Below are 20501 nucleotides of genomic sequence, written 5' to 3'. Positions count from 1 at the left end.
CCCAAGGTCACAGCCCCCAGGAGAGTGGGCGCCGCCCAGATGGTGGCTGACACCTGCATTACCCACGGAAGCCACCCCCTCAGGTGTGCGGAGAGAGACAAATGAAACAGACACGTAATGTAACCTCAGTTACATTACCTAACCAGTTAGGGTGAGCATGACGGCCAGGCCACTCCTGGGGAGTCCTGAACCCCATCCCAATTGCACCATGGGACTACACCGTGTCTGGTAAGGCCTGCTTACCATTGCACAACCCCTAGACTGAGGGCAAACACCAGGCCTGTCTTGCTCACATCCTATCCCGACACATCTGGAGGTACTCGGTGAGACGGGACATGTGTGCACACGTGTATACACAGACGTGTGTGTGCATAGGTGTGTGCGCGTGTGGGTGTGTGTAGCGTGCGTGTGCATGCATGACTTCTCACAAATAGCACAGCAAGGTCTCTGGCTCAAGACTGACCACCAACCCCGCTCCCAGCAAATGTCCTCTTATAGGCCCCACCCCCACGTCGGTGAAGGAAGCGAGTTCTACAAAGAGCCTTTATGGTTTTATAGTTTTAGCCAGGAATTTTAACAAAATCACCAAACCACAGGGCCCAGGGCAGCTCAGTGTGGACAGATAAACCTGCAGGACGCTCGCCCTGACTGTGTATGGTCTACTTGGAACCAGGTGCGAGCGGAGCTACGGGGGAGCACGTGGCCCCCTCAGCGAGGGTCCCTATATTCTCAGTGCCGTTTAACATTCACTCTTCACAATCACAGAAATCTTGGTAACACCGTGAGCGAAGCTTCATGGGCATGGAATCAGGCATCTGGGGACAAGCGCCACCAGCACCAGCAGCCCGTGTGGCCTAAGCAGGCCTAACTCACGGCTGTGGCGGGCGTGGGTGGCGTGTGTACATGGGTCCCTCATAGCCACGGCTGCACTGGGCCAGGCCTAGCAAGCATCCCCTCCTCTCCTTCCTGTCAGAGCATGTTAACTCTCACAACCCAGCCTGGGGCACCACTGAGGTTCCAAGAGGACTCAGAATGTTCCGTGGAATCACATCACATGAAAGGACAGTGGAGAAAAGGCACCAGACACCGCAATGGGCTACCAAACAGCATTTCTCTAAATCCCTACCTGAATCTATTAACACTCTTAGAAGAAAACGTGGGGCGAAAGCTTCACGACACTGGACTTGGCAATGACTTTTTGGGTCTGGCACCAAAGGAACAGACAACAAAAGAAAAAATAGACAAATTGGATTTTATGAAAATGAAAAACTCTGGTGCACCAAAGGACACTATTGACAGAGTGAAAAGGCAACGCAGACGGGAGAAAATACTTTAAATCACATTTGATGAGTGATTAATATGCAGAATATAGAGAGACCTCTTAAAACTTAAAGACAAAAAAACCCTCAATTTTTAAAATGGGCGAAGGACTTGAACAGGTGTTTTTCCAAAGAAGATACACGAATGGTCAACAAGCCCATGAAAAGACGCTCAACTTCACTGATCAAATTAGACCCCAATGAGATGCCACCTCACACCCATCGGGACGGCTGCTATCAAAACCCCAGAAGTGACAAGTGCTGGGAAGTTGTGGAGAAGGCGGAACCCTGGGCACCGCTGGTGGGAACATGAAAAGGTGCAGCCGCTGTGGGAAACAGTGTGGAGGTTCCTCAAAGATTCAACAGAGTGACCATGTGACCCAGCGACCCCGCTTCTGGGTCTATACTCAGAAGAACTGAAAGCAGGGGCTTGAAGAGACGTTTGCACAGCCGCGTTCACGGCAGCGTCACTCACAATGGCCGCCGAGTGTCCGTGGTTGGATGGTGGACAGCAAAGTGTGGTCCTTCCACACAAGGGAATATTATTCAGCCTCAGAATGGAAGACATCTGACACCTGCTCCAACATGGATGGACCTGAAAGGCTTGTGATCAGTGAAATAAACCTGTCACAGACAGACAAACACTGTGTGACCCACTTCTCTGAAGGACTTCAGGAATCACATTGATGGGGACAGACGGCAGAGGGCGGGGGCCCGGTGGGGGAGGCGGTACGGTTTGATGGGTGCACAGTGTCCGTTTTGCAGGATGAATATACTTCGCTACCAACCAAGTCCGGGAGTACTGGGGACACACAGGGGACGGCTGCACAGGACTATCAATGTGCTTAGTGCTTCTGAGCATAAAAACTGTCACGATGGCAAGTTTTACGTGTCCGTTAGCACACGTAAACATGTACAGTATGACCTGTGAAGGAACACCCCTTCCTGACAAAGGGCCAAAGCCAGCCACCAGAAGTGGACAGACGACCCTGCAGAAAGTTGCCCTCTTGGCGTGAGGACGAGGCGAGGCACCACTGCTGCCACTGAACCATCGAGGCAGTAAGGAAAGAGCAGGAACACAGGTTACACATATTGGGACAAAGAAAAGAGCCATGTTTTGCAGACAATGTACTTCTCTACCACAACGTCCGAAAGAATCACTGGACACTTAAGCTAACAGGTGGCCGACAGCAACAAGTCTGTTAAACAGACTCCTGAACCCCGACAGTAGCCCTGGGAAGATGTAAGGAAAAGAACAAATACACACATACTATGGAGCTAATAAAAGCTAATTTAATTCTGCAGTGTCAATATTTTTATAACTGGTTTATGGTGTACGTATAATAAAAACGCTTTAATTGTGATAATTTGGTGCAATGTGTCTACTTAGAAGTTATATAAGTGTTGGAAGCATTTATGAGAACTGGATACATTCTCTTGCAATTTTTAATTAAATCTATACTAGAGTTCTGGTGAATAGGCACATGGTGAATGCTTCAGTCTCAGACACTCTGCTTGGGCGTCTGCTGCTGAGGGAGCATCACAGCTCTGCTTCTCGGGGGGCTCAGGGTGGGACAGTTCTAGCAAGGACGGCTCCAGCCTGGCCCAGGACACAGCACCCTGATTCCGGCCCAGGACACAGCACCCTTATTCCGGCCCAGGACACAGCACCCTATTCCGGCCCAGGACACAGCACCCTATTCCGGGCCAGGACACAGCACCCGATTCCAGCCCAGGACACAGCACCCGATTCCGGCCCAGGACACGGCACCCAATTCCGGCCCAGGACACAGCACCCCGATTCCGGCCCAGGACACAGCACCCCGATTCCGGCCCAGGACACAGCACCCCGATTCCGGCCCAGGACACAGCACCCCGATTCCGGCCCAGGACACGGCACCCCAATTCCGGCCCAGGACACAGCACCCGATTCCAGCCCAGGACACGGCACCCCGATTCCGGCCCAGGACACAGCACCCGATTCCAGCCCAGGACACAACACCCTATCCACACCCAGGACACAGCACCCCTATTTCTGCCCAGGACACAGCACTCCGATCTCCACCTAGGACACAGCTCCACTTGCTTGGAATAAGGGCGAGACTGAGTCCAACGCGTACCCCCAGACCCTACAACCCAGGGCCGGTCCCCTCCTCTCCTGCCCCCTCCACGGGGCAGGCCCCCCGACACCCATCCCTTCACCAAGGTCAGTGCCCCTCACGCCCACCCCCTCACCAGAGCCAGTGCCCCCCGCCTACCCCCTCACCAGGGCCAGCTTGCTATCCATGCTTCTCTGAGTCTCATACATGAGGTCACAGGCGACACACAGGGCACTGCCCAAGCCTCTAGTCAGGAGCAGGTTGGGGTCAGCGCCATGGCACAGAAGCTCCTTCACAATCTGAGCACAGAAAGCCTTGTCAGTGCCCACAGGTCCCCTCCCCAGAGCAAGGCTACTGCCATACTGAGCAGAGTGCTGGCCACACTTCGGCTGGCTAAAGCCACCACCTGGCCTTTCTATGGCTCCAACGCACAGGCACCACAGCTGCCCAGACAGAGGATGCTGCTGGGGCGTGGGGCCCACGTGGGGGCTCCTTGGGCAGGGCTGCCATTCCCCCCAGGTGGCCTCTGCCAGCACTGTCTCGGCCCACTGCCCACTTGCTCCAAGGGGTGCTGGCTCCAGTGTTATTTCCATCCCAGGGGCACCGCTGAGCCCTGCAGCACGTATTCCACCAGCACAGGGCCTGGGGCTCGTCCAGTCGGCCCCCCGTCCCTGGGTCCAGTCTGCCTCTGCCCCCTGGGCTCCTGGTCTCTGTGGTCACCTGACTGGATGTGGAGTGGGCCAGGTCTCACTTATTCCCTGCTGTGTCCGCAGCTGCCAATCCAGGTGCCACCCAGGAGGCCAGGAGTGAGAGCAGCTGTGGCCGGACACAAGAGAGACTAGTGTTTGGCTCTTTCAAGAGCTTCACCCTGCAGTGAAGCTTGTCACTGCTGCGCCCCACCTGTAACAGCCGGGCACAGAGCAGGTGCCCACATCACTTGTTGCATGAGTGACCTGTTATAGGAGTGAAGGAAGGAGGGGGAGGAGACAGCCCCGGTGGGAATACTACGGAAGCCCCCCCTGCACTGGTAATGCCTTCGGGCTCTTCAGCCCTCTGCTGACATGTCCCCTCGCGAGAGAAGCCCTCCAGGCCACCTTGCTAAGGTAGCCCCCCCTCCATCATGCTCTATCCCTCAGCTAATTTTCTTCGTAACACTTGTCATTACCTGAAGATGCGCCACTGGATTAGGGTCTGCCTCCCCCGATTGGAACGTAGGACCCTTCAGAGCACAGACCTTGTGTTACTCAATATCTAAGGCCCCAAATGGTGTCTGCCTGCCACATAGTACATGCTCCAGAAATAAGTTAAATGAAAGGACAAACAGGCGGGTGGAATATAGATGGTAGAAGGAAGGAAAGGAGAAAGGCAGAGGGATTGATGATGGAGAAAGAATGGATGGGTGATGGATGGATGAAGAAATGATGAATGGATGGGTGAGAGGATGGATGGATGGATGGAAGGATGAGGGATAGATGGATGAAGGATGGATGGATGATGGATGGATGAAGGATGGATGGATGAAGGATGATGGATGGATGATGGATGGATGGATGGAGGATGGATGGATGATGGATGGATGAAGGATGGATGGATGAAGGATGATGGATGGATGATGGATGGAAGGATGAGGGATAGATGGATGGATGATTGATGGATGATGGATGGATGGATGGATGATTGATGGATGGATGAAGGATGGATGAGGAATAAACACATCCCTTGGCAGCAGCAGGAGGTGGGAACCGGCCGGTGTAGCTTTCCCAGAGCACTGAGGAGCCAATGCCTAGGCCAGGCAGGGTCGTGGTCTATGCCCCCCCTGAGGGAGCATCAACCCGGCTAAACCCTCATCTCTCTGCTCACTCTCTTCTCTCTCACCCTTCTCTCTCTAAGGAGCTCCGTCCACCGCAGAGGGGATCCACGCCCTTTTTCTCATGCTGTCTTCATGCCACCCCCACCAACAGCAGGCCCCAAAGCCTGGCAGGGAGGGGCACTAGAGAAGCCCGCAGGTGCCCGGTCAGGGGTGTGGGACACGCTCACCAGGTCGTTTCCACTGGCGATGGACAGGGAGAGAGGGGAGTGGCCACTCCACAGCAGGCTGGTGTTTGCTCCATGTGACAGGAGCAGCCGGACGACGTCTCTGGCACGCTGCGTGGGGACAACAGGTCAGAGAGCGGCGGCTCCTGGGAGCACCCGGCCCAGAACATTAACTCAGATGCCGTAACATCAGTTTGGTCACATAAGTGCCATTTTCCCCATCCCAGCACCCTTCCTGGTGCCAAGAGTTCTGAATTCTGAGTTCTGAATTCTGGATTGGGGGTCGGTCCTCAAACTGAGATGTTCTCTAAACATTCGTCACTTCTGATGGAAACTAGGAAGGACAAGTGACATGTAATTGATTTGGAGCTGTTTTCACAGGGAGGGTGCGAGTCAGGAGCATATGCCCAGGGTAGTGGGGCCAGGTGCGGAGCAGGGGTGGTCCGCGGTCAGGGGTCCCACAGGACACAGATGTGAAAGGCAGCACAGCTGGAGAGTGGTGGGCGCCTCCCTGCCCTTCTCTCTGGCCTGCCGTTCCCCTCCTCCTCGCCCTCTTCTCCCAGAAGCGCTCACAGGGAACCATCCTGTGGCTTCTCCCCCGACCAGGACTCTGACCGCCTGGCTCCTGCACTGAGCTGGCTGCTGGCTCTGCCCCCGTCTGGGGGTGTGCACCCCGTGGGCTGGCCCGACCGCTCTGTGAGCCTGCGCCCCTGCCCGGCCTCACTGCCCAGGCCAAAGCTGTGCCAGCCGAAGTCTGCTGGGCGGTTCCTGCAAAAGCTTCCCCTCTTCTGCCCCTGCTGGAATGCAGATGTGATGGCGGGACTGCCGCAGCCCCCGCCTCAGCACTGGGACTGGAGGCTGGCCGTCTGTCCTTGACCTAGTGACGATGTCACCCCTAGTGTTTTCTAACGTTGCTTCCCTGTAACTTTTCCAAGTCTGAAGTCAATATAACAGACACAGTTGTGTGACGTGGAAAGCAGTGTGTTCAGAGTCCAGGCCTCGTACTTACTGGCCTGGGGCCTTGGCCAGCCTGGCTCTCTGGGCCTCGATGTCCCCTCAGGAGGTTGTGGTCAGGGTGGTGGCCCAGGCCCCAGGAGGCTTTGACAGGCGGGATGCTCTGAAGCAGGGAGGATTGTGGGTGCCCCCCTTCCCAGCAAGGCCCAGGCACCACCCTGGCACAGGTCCTCACACTGTCGTGTCAGGGTGCCATGTGTGTCATCACCCTGTGCAGTGAGGCCGGCTGCTACTGTCATTTTATGGGAGGGTAAACTGAGGCTCAGCTTCCCATGTGCTTTGCGGTTACTGGCCTGGGTGCACTGACCACTACATGGCAAAGCCGAGGGCTGGCTCCCCAGGTTGCCTTGTGCGCAGGTCAGCCACTCAGCTTCCTCTCGCTGGGAGTTAATCCCCAGGGCTGACGGGTGGCGGTGCTGCAAGGCTGCAGGGACGGGTCCCCGCTGGGCCCGAGTCAGAGGGTGACCGAGGAGCTCAGGACAGTCATGGCCCAGGCCAGCCACGCCCAAACATTTGACCAGGTCCCACACAGGCAAAGTGATTTCACACTGCAACCCACATGTATGCAGGCATGTGTGTGGACACGTGTCCCTAACCATGCTCTGATATGACACTGGACACACCAGTCACATGCAGTGCCTTCTGATAGTTAGTAGAGTGTTTTAACCTAGTAATTCTCTTTCGTTGTGGACAGGACCCATCCCATCCATCTGAAACCCACTCAGGCAGATGGCCTGGGGGGCCCGACACCCCAAGGTGTGCCCCTTAGACAGCCCAGCTCCCACCAGGGCTCCTGCCTCACAGCCCTGCCCCCAACACACCCCACACACACGTGCACATGCATCACCCAAGGAGACACACGCAGGCACATGCACACATGTCTATACACATACTGCCCTGTAAGTACAAGCTCACACACAGACATGCACACACGTGCACACACGTGCACAATCAGGTACACGCACCTATGTGGGCACACCCAGGGCACACACACATGCACATGGCTCCTGCCTGCCCTGGGAAGGCCCCCACTCACCCTGGTGTCGTCCTCCCGCTCACAAGCCACATGCAGAGCCGTCCTGCCCCCCTCGTCCGGGACCGACATGTGCCCACTGTAGTAGATACTGGGTGGGCCTGCTTCATTGTTGAGCTTCAGGCTCGAAGGCCACAGGTCTAGCTGTGTGCACACAGAGGGGTCATTCCCGATGCCCAAGACTCTCCCCAAGTGCCCAGAGAACTGCCACCTGCCAACAGGCCGGCAGTGAGCCCAGGCAGATGTCGCACTCTGGCACGGCCGCACGGCGGTCCGAGGGCACCGGTGCAGGCTCCTCCATGTCCCGAGCCGCCCAGCACGCCGTGGCCACAGTGGTTCCTGGCCCACCTTGTGCTCTTACATGATAAGTGTGCACGTGCCCCCACACACTGCTCTGAGGTGCAGAACAAATCGACCTCGTTCGGGACAAATGAAAAGGAATTTCGAACTAGACAGACGACACTGTGTACAGAGACCCCAAGCCCCCGCACCCCGCCCGCCGGACGGCAGACGGCGCACCTTGACCAGTCTGTACACGTCGTCCTGGTCGGCGGCCCTGGCATCCACATCCGTGACGGCGTGCAGCAGCAGCTCTGTTATCCTGATGCCCTCCTCCCCGGGAAGGGCGGCTGCAATGTGGAGGGGGGTCAGGGCCCCCAGCTGCAGAGGAAACGTGGGGGGGCCATGAGGGCGTGGCCCCCCACCGTGCGAGGGCGGCGAGGGCCTGTCCAGGGTGGATGCCCCATGCCTGCCCGAGATGCCCACAGCACTGCATTCTTGCTGGTTACATCTGGTCCATGGACCATGGACATGTCCGTTCCAATTCATAAGATGCTTCCACCTACCACTGACAGGAGTGCAGGCCCTGGCAAACCAACTTCATCTGAGACCGTCTGTCCCTACCTTCCTCTAAGAAAGGCCCCGGTCCTCCCTGCCAGGCCCTTGTTCAGATGCCACCACACAGACGGCCACACAGCTCCCAACGCCAGTCCCCACCCCAGCCTGTCTTTCTCCACCCACAGCAGCCTTCTGGCCATCAGCTGAGACAGTCACTGGAAGACTGTCTCTGGACAATGCTGGGTCAGTGCTGGCGACATGGCGATAGTCGGGGGACCCGGCCCTGGAGGGAGCACAACTTGGAAGAGACCCTCTCCCGGAGCACACAGTGTACCTCGGGCCAAGGTGGAGGACTCAGCAACCCTCAAACAGGATGACACTGTACAGACACCCTGGGAACAGGAAGGGGCCTTTAGAGAAAGGCTGGGAAGATTCTCAGAAACCACTGGCATTAGTCCACTGTGCATAGGGAGGAGTGGGCAGTCTCCTGGCACCTGGGTAAAGCTGTTCAAACATCTTAATAAAGCAGGACATCCACTTGAAAAATGTGCGTAAATACCAGATTCTTGATTGGAGATGGATGGATGGATAGATGATGGATGGATGATGGATGGATGGATGGATGGATGATGGATAGATGATGGATGGATGATGGATGGATGATGGGTGGATGATGGATAGATGATGGATGGATGATGGATGGATGGATGATGGATAGATGATGGATGGATGATGGATGGATGATGGGTGGATGATGGATAGATGATGGATGGATGATGGATGGATGATGGGTGGATGATGGATGGATGGATGGATGGTGGATGGATGGATGGATGATGGATAGATGATGGATGGATGATGGATGGATGGATGGATGGATGATGGATAGATGATGGATGGATGATGGATGGATGATGGGTGGATGATGGATAGATGATGGATGGATGATGGATGGATGATGGATGGATGATGGATGGATGGATGGATGGATGGATGGATAATGGATATGGATGGATGGATGGATGGATGATGGATGGATGATGGATGGATGGATGATGGATGGATGATGGATGGATGGATGGATGGATGGATGGATGGATAGATGATGGATGGATGATGGATGGATGATGGATAATGGATATGGATGGATGGATGATGGATGGATGATGGATGGATGGATGGATGGATGATGGATGGATGATGGATGGATGATGGATGATGGATGGATGATGGATGGATGGATGGATGGATGGATGATGGATGGATGGTGGATGGATGGATGGATGATGGATAGATGATGGATGGATGATGGATGGATGATGGATGAATGGTGGATGGATGATGGATGGTGGATGGATGGTGGATGGTGGATGGATGGTGGATGTGGATGGATGATGGATGGATGATGAATGAGTGAGTGATGTCTGTGCCGAGTTTAAAGGCTATAACCTCAGTCAGTTTCAAAGATGGAGTTCAATCAGGAAGTTTCACAAGTTATTCTGAATTGACCTGGGTCTTACAAAAACCCTACTTTCCCGCACTACTTGACCTTATACTCAGAAGAGAAGGAAATAAACGGCCTGGCTGAGGGGCCAGGAAGGTGAGAGCTGCCTGCCGCTGACAGTGGGCTGGAGCCAAACAAACCTTTGCACCATCAACACCTCTGAGTACAGCAAAGAGCCTGAACGACTGTGAGGAGCAGGGCTCCCATAACCAGGGAAGCAGAACAGAAGTGCGGGGAATTTCAAAACCAAATGCTGTGACCTCACAGTATGAACTGCCAGCTGTAGCCTGCGCCTCCCGCCTCGCTCCCCACACCGCGGGCCCCACTTTGGGGGGGAGCTTCCCCAGAGGCCCACCTCGGGGGGGAACTGGATGTCAGTCCTGGCGCCTTTCTCCAGCAGCAGCTTTACCCCGTCCACGTCCCCGGCCTTCACGGCTAAGAACAGGACCTGTAGGGGCACGCGGCACAGGTTGGGGTCCGCGCCTCGGTGCAGCAGGAGGTTGATGGTCAGCCACCTGTTTCTGTGTCTGGAAGGATCAGCGTGACATGGTCACAGGCGCTGCCTGGACAGCACCCCCGGGCAGGACAGGGTACTCATAAAACCCTGAGCCCTGGGGTCCTGCCATCTCAAGACCTCACGCCCCTACCCGGGGGCCAGGACAACATATCGCCACCAAACCACCCTAAGCGGGCCGGCTGGCCAAGGACAAGTCCAGCTGTGGCTCTGCCTGGCTTCAGCCCTGGGGTCACTTAGCCTCACGGAGGTCACCTGTGAGCTGGGGTGTGGGCTAAGGACCAGCCTTCCCTCATGGGGTGGCTGTGAGGTGATGACCTTGAATGTGAAGGGCACAAGGTTGTACCATGCACAGCAGATGTGCACACGTAAGCACAACACACACACCAGTACAGATGTGCACACACACTGCACACACACACACCAGTACAGATGTGCACACACGCACTGCACACACACAACACATACAGATGTGCACACCATGTACAGCAGACATGCATACACACGTACTATACACACAGCACACAGACACTGACACACAGGCACACACTGTCACACACACAGTCACACATATCACACATACACACCAGCACACTCACACACACATACACATAGTGGCACACACAGACACGCACATCTTACGAGGCACACAGAGCTGGCCCCAGGGGGGAGCTGTGCCGAGACCTGGGGGCAGTGTGAGTGCCAGGTAGGTGGGCTGGGATAGCAGCCCCCTGGGAGGGAGAAGGTCAGGGAGGAGGGTGCCTGTGGTGAGGAGTGGAGCAGGCGGTGAGAATGGCTGAGGCGCGGCTAGGCGGCCGGTGTGACACCAGCACAGAACCAGGGCGGGGGGTGGAGGGGGAAGGAGTCCCTGGAGAGCCAGGTCCGTCTAGAGCAGCAGTTCTCAAACTTCTGGCTCTCAGGACCCCTTTCCACTCTTTAAATTCTTTGAGGACCCCAAAGAGTGTTGATTTATGTGGGTTCTATCCTTCTATGTCTACTGCATTACAAATTAAAACTGAGACTTTTTTCAAATACTAATACCTTTACAAAGTAACAGTGGCAAACCCAGTGCACATTACATAAAACATTTTTCTGGAAAATGTGTGCTTAGCTGCACTGGAACCCTGCCCCGCGAGGGGTCCTAGCCCGAGGAAGCCTGCGACATCGGGACTTGGTCATGTGGACAGAACTGCCTCATGGAGGTCGTCCCAAGCTGCCTGGTGTCGTGGACAGTGGGTGCTGCGTGAAAATGCTGCAAACCTGATTTTCCCTTGGGAGCGGGGATGTCATCCCTGCAACACACACAGTAAACTGTCCTCCGTAAAGCGAAAGGCTGACTGTTCAGAAGAGGGAGTGACCCATGTGCCAGCCGCCACTCTGTCCCACGGTGGCCCGTGGAGAAGGACAGTGACTGTGCAGCTCCAGCCACCAAGCACTGCCTCCCTCCGCAAAGCCTCTCCTGCGGTTGGAGGGACAGTGCTTCAGCGTCCTTCCCTCGGCACACACAATTAGAGGCGTGGGCTGGCCGGTAAGGATTTAATAAACAACTCACTTCTACTGCTCTGTTAAGTGCATTTCCAGGTGTAACACATTGTCTTGTGCACGTGGGCGTGTGAAGGAATGTGGTGCAAATGTCACCCAGCTGTCACGCAACAGTCGGGATCATGGTGAGAACCCTTTCAACCTTGCAGATTCCCTGCATGGGCCTGAGACACCCAGGGGTACATGGGCCACTCTGAGAACTGCTGGTCTAGACTGTGAGGTCAGGGGTACGTGGCAGGTGGGGGTGAAGTGCACGTGTGGGTGCATGTGGGGGGTGCGAGTGTCTGGCGTCAGTGTGAGGCCCTGTGTGGCACCCACCGCCTGGGGGCCAGTCTGCGGCACAGTTCCTAGACTCTCTCTTGCCCATCTCATGCTGTAGCCAGGCCCCCAGCACTGAGCCATCCGAGGGCCACCCTGAGACCCCACAGAGATAAGGTGCAGAAGGGCCACCAGGGCTTCCCTGCAGCCTCTGAAGCGTGCCCTCCCGGGGCCAGGGGAGTGAAGCTGAGCATGCCACGCCGCCCTGCCCGCCACCGCCCGCCACCGCCCACCACCAGCACCTACTCCGTCACGGACAGCGCCATCTGCCTCATGGTCCCTTTGTCGGAGCTGCTGTCGCCAAAGGAGGGGACCTGGAGCATGCTGTGGGCCCAGGCGCTCTTCTCCAGGACGTCCCTGGAGAGCTCGAGGGACAGGTTGTACACACACAGGTTGGACTCGAAGTTCGTCTCCTGGCTGCACAGCGTGCTCCTGTCCAGGTTCCCCAACGCGTCGTTCAGGTCGCTGATGCTGCCCTTCGGCGATGTGGACCCCCGCCTCTGGCAGGCGCCCCTCGGGTCCACGGGCTCCTGGTTGCCTTGGGCGGGGACCAAGGCCTCATGGTAAAGTGAGTCCGATTGGCAGAATAAAGAGGAATGGTTTCGAGCTGCTGAGAGTTTTGGAGCTTCCTTTGGAAAGCACCCCAAAAAAAAGTACCATCAGAAGGAAGAAGTAGAGTGACAACCCCATTACACACCTCCTGCAGATGGAGCTGAACTCACGGCAGGGAGTGGCCTTCAAAGCACCTGGGCTCTGCCCAGCGCCTTCGGGGGAATCCTCAGAGGGGGCGCAGACACCTCAGAGCATGGCACACAAACCTGGGCCACACAGCGACCACCAGCCACACACAGACTGAGCGCCCAGAGTGAGACCTGTCCAGCACTGGGTGCACGGAAGTGTGAGGACACCAGAAAGACGGTAAAATGTCTCCGTGGTGGTTGCCATGCCGGCTACACCCTGCAGTCAGAGACTCAGGATACACCAGATTGAAGCAAGTGCATTACTAAAGTGAGTTCCACCTTTCACCTTTTCTGTGTGGCTCTTCGGAAGGTTTAAGTTATTTGCGGGGCTCTGTTGTGGCTCTGAGGGGGCCTTGCCCACCCTCTCGGTCCCACAGCCTCCCTTCTCCAAGGGGGGGCCTTGAACCAGCGTCAGCACCGCCAGTCTCTGGGCCCCACCCCAGTCCCACAGAGGCAGAAATGCCGGGGGTGGGGCCAAATTACTTTTTGTGATTGTTATTTTGGTAAAGGGCCAGACAGTAAATAGTCAAGGTTTTGTGGGTCTGGGAACCTCTGCCCCGACTACACACATCCAGCCCCAGGTGGCACATAGGGATGACAGGGCCGCCTTCCCACGCGGCTTCCTCTACGAGGACAGCCCTGCTCGGTGTCCCCACGCTCGCTCACGGTGCGAGCCGCTCTCCAGTGCAGCCATCAGAGCACCTTGTCCCCACAGAGGAACAACCAGCCAGCTTCTCCAAGAACCAGGTGACAGGGTGCTAGGAGGCAGACCAAGGAGACAAGAAGTTGTCATCAACCATAGGCGTGTGTGGACTTGCTCGAGTGTGGGTTCACTTAAGTCCCTTCTAAGGGACTCCTGATGAGAGACCTGGGGGACTGAACACTGATGGGACGTCAGTGGACACTAAGGAAGGCCACTTGTGTTTTTAGCTGAGAGAATAGTGTCTGTGGTTATGTTAACAACGGAGAAAGAGAGAGAGAGACGCACCGCGGGGGTCAGGGTGGGGAATGTGGACGAGCCCCCCCGGGAGACAGGTCAACAGAAGTTCATAGCACTGTTTTCTTTTGTGCATATCTAATATTTTTCAGAATAAAAAGTGTAAAAACAAAGTAAGGGCGCAATTTCTGTAAGAAATTTAAGATGAGAATTAAAAGACTTTGCGGACTCCTGATTCCTTCAGCAAGAACGAATTTCCTCCAAGTGAATGAGGACTCCCTTAGGTGCAGGGTCCCCGAGAACCATCAGCCCCCTCCCCCCGGATGGGGTGCTTCTTGCCTGCCCGCCCACCCTGCGCCTTCCCCTGCTGGCTTCATGCGGACCCTTGAGCCCACGCTCACGGCCCCTGGGCTGGAGAGGCTGTCCAATCCCAGAAGCTCCCACTGAAGGACCAGAATGACCGCTACCTCTGTTCACAGGGTCACCTTTGACCTTGAAAGTCAGTCATTCTTATACATGAACAACTTCTGACTCAGAAAAACAGAGTATACACACCAATTAGACACAAATTAATGCTGCTATAAAAGCAAAGCAGATATCACAGCCCTGGTTTCCAAACCCTCTCCCTTCAATTTTCTGCCACGTTCTTGTCAATCCGACTGCTCATAGCAGAGCGTCGGGAAACAGCCTGAGTGTGGTGCCCTTGAGAGCTCTACCAAAAAGGAAACACAGAGGCACACGCACTGCAGGCGAAACCTGCACACAGGACCCCCAGGACAACGGCTCGGGGCCTTCTCCCCACCGGCACCTCTCACCACGAGGTCAGGCTCATGGCCTCCTTCAGCCACCCAGGACTTGAACTTGAGAAGTGGGGACAGATGGAGTGTCTGGTAACCCAAGAAACTCTGCCTACCAGAGGCACAGGTCGGATGGTGAGTAAATGCCTTTCCTCAAGAAAGAGATTCCGGAGATTGGGAGGGCGTGAGAAATAAACAGAGACTTGTCTGACCAAGGGGGCCTTTTCCCGGTTGAAGTCACCATCCCAGCACCACACAAGAGGCCCCTGGACACCCATCAGAGGAAGCCCTCAGCCCCTCCAAAGGCTTCTGGGTGGAATCAGTCCAGGCCCGGCCAGCCTTGCGTGGCTGACAATCAGGGACAGGGTCCAGGGTCTGCTCCTGAGGGTTGGGGAGCCTCCCCCTATGGCTGCAGCCCCTCTGTCCACACGCAGGGCACGCGGACACCACGTGTGCCCTGCACCACAGAGAGCTGGGCCCTGCACTGTGACTTGTCCTCGAGCCTGGCCTGGAAAGGGGGCGGATGTAAGATGGGGCTACGGCGGAGCAGAGAACAGTTTGGAGGTTCCTCGACTGATGAAACACAGGACTATCACGTGACCCACCAGGCCACTTCTGAGTGCAGTCACGTGCCACTTAACGATGGGGACACAGCCTGACAAATTTGTCGTTAGGCGACTTGGTTGTGTGAACACCACGGAGGCACTCACACGCTGGATGGCACGGCCCGGCACGGGGCCGCCCACGGCACGCCCACGGCACGCCCACGCCCTACAGTACATCACTGTCGCACACGCGTCGGCGTTGGCCCGAACGCCATCATGTGACACACGACTGCAAATCGCACCACACCCGGAAGCAGGGGTGCAAAGCAGCATTTTCCCAGGGACCTCCGGGCAGCATAGCTCACAACAGGCAGAGGTGGGCCTCCCAGCCCCCTCCCACGGCGTCTCCTCTCCTCAGGTCCCCTTTTCTCCAGGAGGGGTCTCCAGCCCTGAGCTGCTGCTGTGCGAATGGCTCGTAAGGACACACGTCCTTAGGCTGCCTGGCAATGAGCTCAGAAAACCTTGTGAGTGTGCAGGCTCCTCCCCTACTTCCTGCTTCCCCACCACCACCAGTGCCACCAGCCTTATTATCATTCCACTCCATCTGAACCTGGTCTGTGCAGGCAGGGGGAGGCTGGAGGGCAGCTGGGATGGGAGACAGAGGGATGGACGGGGGGCGCCGGGGGAACGGGTGGACAACGGACGCTGGGCCGCCCGCGCGAGCCGACAAGCTGACCTGGGGCTTGGGCACCGTCCTCTCGGCCACGTTGGGCTGGAAGGACCTGGTCGGGTAGTAGAGGAGGAAGCACATGCTGAGTGGCGTGAGGCCCTGATCCGTGCACTTGTTCACATTGGCCCCGCTGTCCAGCAGCAGGTTGACGACGTCAGTGTGACAGTGAACCTGGAGGGAGAAGGCCAGCCTCAGGAGGACGACAGGCGCCCTCAGCGAGCGGCGAGAAGGGCACCTGACACTCACTTGGGAGACAGCCTCCCCCAGGAAGGCCCCATGCCAGGCCTGAACAGGGACAGTGACACAAGCTCTCACTCAGGCTTGGCAAAGGGACAATGTGACACGTGACTGAGGCATGAGAAGACCAAGGTGCTCCCAACCCCTCTTTCCACTTGACCCTGTACGTCTCACTTAGGGGCTGGGAAGACAGCGGGTTCACAGAGGGGAGAAGGGAGGGTCCACGACCCACCCGAGGTGCCGTCACTCGGGGCCCTAAGGGGTCAGAGCCCCTGCAGGACGACCCTGCAGCCACACCGGCTCGGGGCAGGGGCGGGGTGCTCACAGCGGCCGCAGCGAGCACAGTGTAGCCCTGCATATCGGCCACGTCGGGGCTGGTAAGGCCGCCCCTCAGCACCCCGTACATCCAGTCACAGTCCCCTTCCTCGGCCTTTAGGATCATCTGCCTGGAAAGCTGCTCCTTGGGCCCGGGGCGCGCGAAGCCACTCCGGTCCCCCTCCAGGATGGCCCCCATGTTCCAGCTGGTGTGCACCTTCTTGTTCCTGGCAACACAGGAGCTTCCGTGGGGTGAGGGCAGCTCTGGTCCCAAAACCGACCACCAACGCGGCCTCCCTCCCACTCTTCCTCTCCTAGGTCCTTGCCCCCCCCCAAACGCCCCCAGCCCTCTTCCCTCCCCTCACCCTGAGCCCTGGGGGCTGCCCCACTGGCCAGCCATGGTCAGCGTGGACGTGGCACAGTGGGGGACACACAGCCTGCAGGTGAAGATGCTCAGGCCACCCGTCTGCCCTGAGCGGATGGCTGCGAGGAGACCCTGTGCATTTCTGATTCATCCGGTCCCTCCGCGTGTGCTGGGAAAGGGGCTCTCCCAGCAGCCCTGGGGGGAAGGCCAGGCACACACGTGGGCCCGGCACTCGGCACTGAGCACCCACATTCCACCTCTGCTCATTCACTTTCCTGCTTGAGCAGAGAACATGCAAGTCCCATGGCTCATTCACCACACACACCGAAGACTCCTGTGCACATAACATCCGTCATGGTCGAGAACCTGTGGTTTATGGGAGCTTCTGTACCCACCAGTCACCAACGATTACAAGCTCAGCTCAGTTTGCATGATGGATGGATGGATGGATGGATGGATGGGTGGGTGGGTGGTTGGGTGGATGCCTAAGTAGACACTCATGCTCACAAAACATGCATTCTAAAACAGTTTAGTGATATCTGAAAACAAAGTTTAAGAAGAATTAAAATATTCTCGAAAATTTTAACTTAAAAAGTCAGTTTTTCTCTGGTGGATGCTAACTTGCCCAGGGCTGTGGGTGTGGGGGCATCTGTGGAGAGCGACAGAGCAGCTCCGACCTTTCCCAGCCATCTTTGGAAAGGCCAGGGCCCGGCCACCCCCAGCCCACTGCTGCCCTGCTCTCCCACCCTTGGCTCTCTGGCCAAGGTATCATGGGACTAACTCGGGTGGACCTTGTGCAGGGACTTGACCATCTAGTCACAGAAATGACCCTGCAGAGGTCAGGGCACTAGCTCTGACCTAGTCGTTAGAAACACACACAAGGTCCCAGGACCAGGACATGAAGTCAGCCCCGTGAGCTCAGGAGTTTACACTACTCCACATCCCCTTCCAGGCCCTACTCAGCTAGTGCCCGCCCTGGCTCCACTCCCACCAAGCAAGTTCCTGACCACAGCTCGCCACCCCCACCCCCCGCCCGTGCCCAGCAGGCCAGAGGGATGCGGGATCCCCATGCCCCTGCCGGGCTGGCCCGCACAGCCCTCCCGCACTCAGCACGCAGCCCACAAGCCCCAGCACGGCTCTCCCACCGCCTTCACCATCCTGCTGAATCACTCCGTCAGAAGGCAGAAAGCGCAGTGCGTTTCCGCTAACCTGACACACAACCTGAAGGCCACTCAGCCAGTCGCCAGGGCTGTTGGAGGAGGGGAAGCGGGTCCCCAGACCTCGCGTGAGGATGAAACGCCCACACTGATCACCTGAACTTGTAAATCTGCTTCTGCATCTTGATCATTAAGGGGGTCTCGTTTCTGATAAACCAGGGTTCTCCGTCCTCTACATGCGGAGGGACATCTTGGCGGAAGATCCAGGCGTCCAGGTCTTCACGCAAAGAGCGGGTCAGGGGCATGTGGCTGTGGTCGGTGGAGTAGATGTGCGTTTTCGGAGGCAGAGTTATGTCGTCGTTCAGCAGAAACCGCTTATAGTCGTAGAAAAAGGGGTCCTGCTCCTCATGCAGGTCCCATTGCATGGTGTCCTCGTCCGAGAGGCTGAGTCTGGCGGGACAGTGCATGAGGAAGGCCTTGAACTCGGGGTACCTGCGTAGGGAGAAGCCGCTGGGCATGTCCGTGCACAGCTTCACCAGGTTCTCCCGGAACCACAGCCCCACATCCTGGCTGCCATCAGGGTGGGTCTCCACGCCCGGCCCGAAGCGCTCGTCCGCTTTGTACAGCCCCTGCGAAACAGAACCGAGCGGGCAGGGGAGAGAACTCAGCGAGCGGCCTACTTTGCCACCGAGTCTTAAAATCCAAAGAAGAAAACGTATTTGTAAGAAATGCATGCATTCGATCACTGGTCTTAGTATGCCCCAGGCACAGGGACCAAAAACAAACGTGTCCCTAGGGAACCTCTGGTGGATAGAGGTGGCGCTAAAGGCTGGTGGGCCGGTGGGGACGTGACCGGGGCTCTCAGGGTGGAAGTGCGTTGTGGTGCCACGAGGGGCTGGTACTCCAGCAGCGTGTGGGGTGGAGGCCCCAGCAGGTGTGAGGAAGGAGGAAGAACACCCTTGCTGCCTGGGAACCCAGCAGAGGGCAGCACTTCTGGGCCTTTCTGGATGCTTCCACCAGGTGTGGAGAGGGAAGAGCCAGGAGGGCCAGAACAGAAACAAAGAGCTGCAGTGCGGCCCCCACGACAAGGGAACCATCGCAGCACCAGAGTTCCACCCAGGAAGCACAGAGAAAGGCCCAGATTTCCAGGAAAGTGATCTTTCCTGAGATGGCAATGAAGGACGCCTGGACGTCATGGGAGGGCAGAGGAAGTCACCTGGGCCTGACACAGTGGGACATACACATCACTCCCTGAGCTGTGCCCTCATCTTTGAACAGGAAAGGCAGCTCCTATCTCAGTTCTCCATCTGCTCCACACACCCGTCCGGGTACCTCTGGCTGCAGTCCCGGGGTTTGGCACCACGGATAGGACAGATAGGATGTGAGGCTTCGCGCTGCGTGGCCCCGCCCACAAGAAGCTCCCAGTGTACAACATGTGGCAGAAGATGGCATGAATGAGCAAAACGCACTGAGGGTGACTTCATTGTGCAAAGAGGCTGGGGTACGGGCAAGAATCTGCAGAATGGCAATGGGACATGAAGTGCCACCAGAGGCTGTGAAAGTGGCCCAGTGGGGTGGGAGGGACAGTGGGCTGTGGAGAGAGATGAGGGGAATGGCACAGGGAGAGTGTCACTGGGCTGGGGTTAAGCCACAAGATTGATGGGCCTGGAAGAAAGACTAGGGGCAGAGCAAGAAAAGGGGGTGCGGGGCAGGGGAAGCAGGCAGTGGGGAACCACAGCTGCAGATCTGTGCAGAGTCCAAGGTGCTGTATCCCTGAGCCAAGGCTCCGGGTCTAGAAATCTATCGTGAGGACCTAACCTCTCATCCAAGCTCTAATGACACGTGTGGCCACACAGCGTGCATCACAGCAGCAGAAACGCTAATGAGCCAATGATTAAACAAGGAGGGCGTGTCCACGGGATGCCACCTTTACATTTTCTGTTTTTGATAGCTGTTTACTTTTTGAGCAAACACTTTCTCTCCCAGAAAAGCATCCCAAGATCACCGGCAGAACATGGCAGGATTCATGAGCAAGGCCACCACCGCCGCCCTGCCTGGGGGCCATCCCCGCGTCACCATCCTTCCCACGAGAGGCAGGAAACCCAGGGGAGTGTGCTGTATTGGGAAGGTGGTGTGTGTACATATTTATTCAACACCTGTAAATGCGAAGCTAAGACTATAAAACATCAGCAATGACGAGGGAGGAATCAGAGGGAAGAGAAAAGGATGGATGCTGACTCCGGGGGGCGGGGGACAGGGGGGGGTTTGTTTGCTAGATTTGACTTTGGGAAAAATATCAGTTTTTTAACATAATTACAAAAAAATTTAAAACTAAATTCTAACAATAGAATCCTAAAACATGAAAGCAAAACAATGCACCCATAAGAATGGCTAAAATTTTAAAAGCTGACAATACCAAGTATTGATGAAGATGTGCAGAAACTGGAAATTTCATACAGTGATGG

The 20501-nt window shown here is 56.6% G+C and overlaps 2 protein-coding genes across 3 annotated transcripts in view; one reads left to right on the top strand and one right to left on the bottom strand.

Annotated features, from left to right (window-relative positions):
* Nucleotides 1-20501, bottom strand: part of ANKMY1 (ankyrin repeat and MYND domain containing 1) — a 41747-nt gene that overhangs the window by 15914 nt on the left and 5332 nt on the right. The window contains exons 5-13 of one of the 2 annotated variants that reach the window (XM_033111658.1): nucleotides 18193-18665; nucleotides 16526-16742; nucleotides 15971-16134; nucleotides 12461-12856; nucleotides 10196-10367; nucleotides 8019-8159; nucleotides 7503-7643; nucleotides 5456-5563; nucleotides 3586-3717 (exon numbers count right to left, since the gene is read on the bottom strand). In XM_033111658.1, coding sequence (XP_032967549.1) covers nucleotides 3586-3717; nucleotides 5456-5563; nucleotides 7503-7643; nucleotides 8019-8159; nucleotides 10196-10367; nucleotides 12461-12856; nucleotides 15971-16134; nucleotides 16526-16742; nucleotides 18193-18665 — 1944 coding nt within the window. Of the gene's footprint in view, nucleotides 1-3585; nucleotides 3718-5455; nucleotides 5564-7502; nucleotides 7644-8018; nucleotides 8160-10195; nucleotides 10368-12460; nucleotides 12857-15969; nucleotides 16135-16525; nucleotides 16743-18192; nucleotides 18666-20501 lie in introns of both variants that reach the window. The other variant, XM_033111657.1, reaches the window with a different exon arrangement.
* Nucleotides 14240-16517, top strand: LOC117025667 (uncharacterized). Its single transcript, XM_033111665.1, has 2 exons — nucleotides 14240-15846; nucleotides 16105-16517. Exons 1-2 carry the CDS (start codon nucleotides 15331-15333, stop codon nucleotides 16309-16311), a joined length of 723 nt encoding a protein of 240 aa, XP_032967556.1. The 5' UTR covers nucleotides 14240-15330; the 3' UTR covers nucleotides 16312-16517.

Source organism: Rhinolophus ferrumequinum, chromosome 8 (genome assembly GCF_004115265.2).
Source record: "Rhinolophus ferrumequinum isolate MPI-CBG mRhiFer1 chromosome 8, mRhiFer1_v1.p, whole genome shotgun sequence".
NCBI lineage: Eukaryota > Metazoa > Chordata > Mammalia > Chiroptera > Rhinolophidae > Rhinolophus > Rhinolophus ferrumequinum.
The sequence above is the reverse complement of the archived record's forward strand: the minus strand, read 5'-3'. Positions and strand labels throughout refer to the sequence as shown.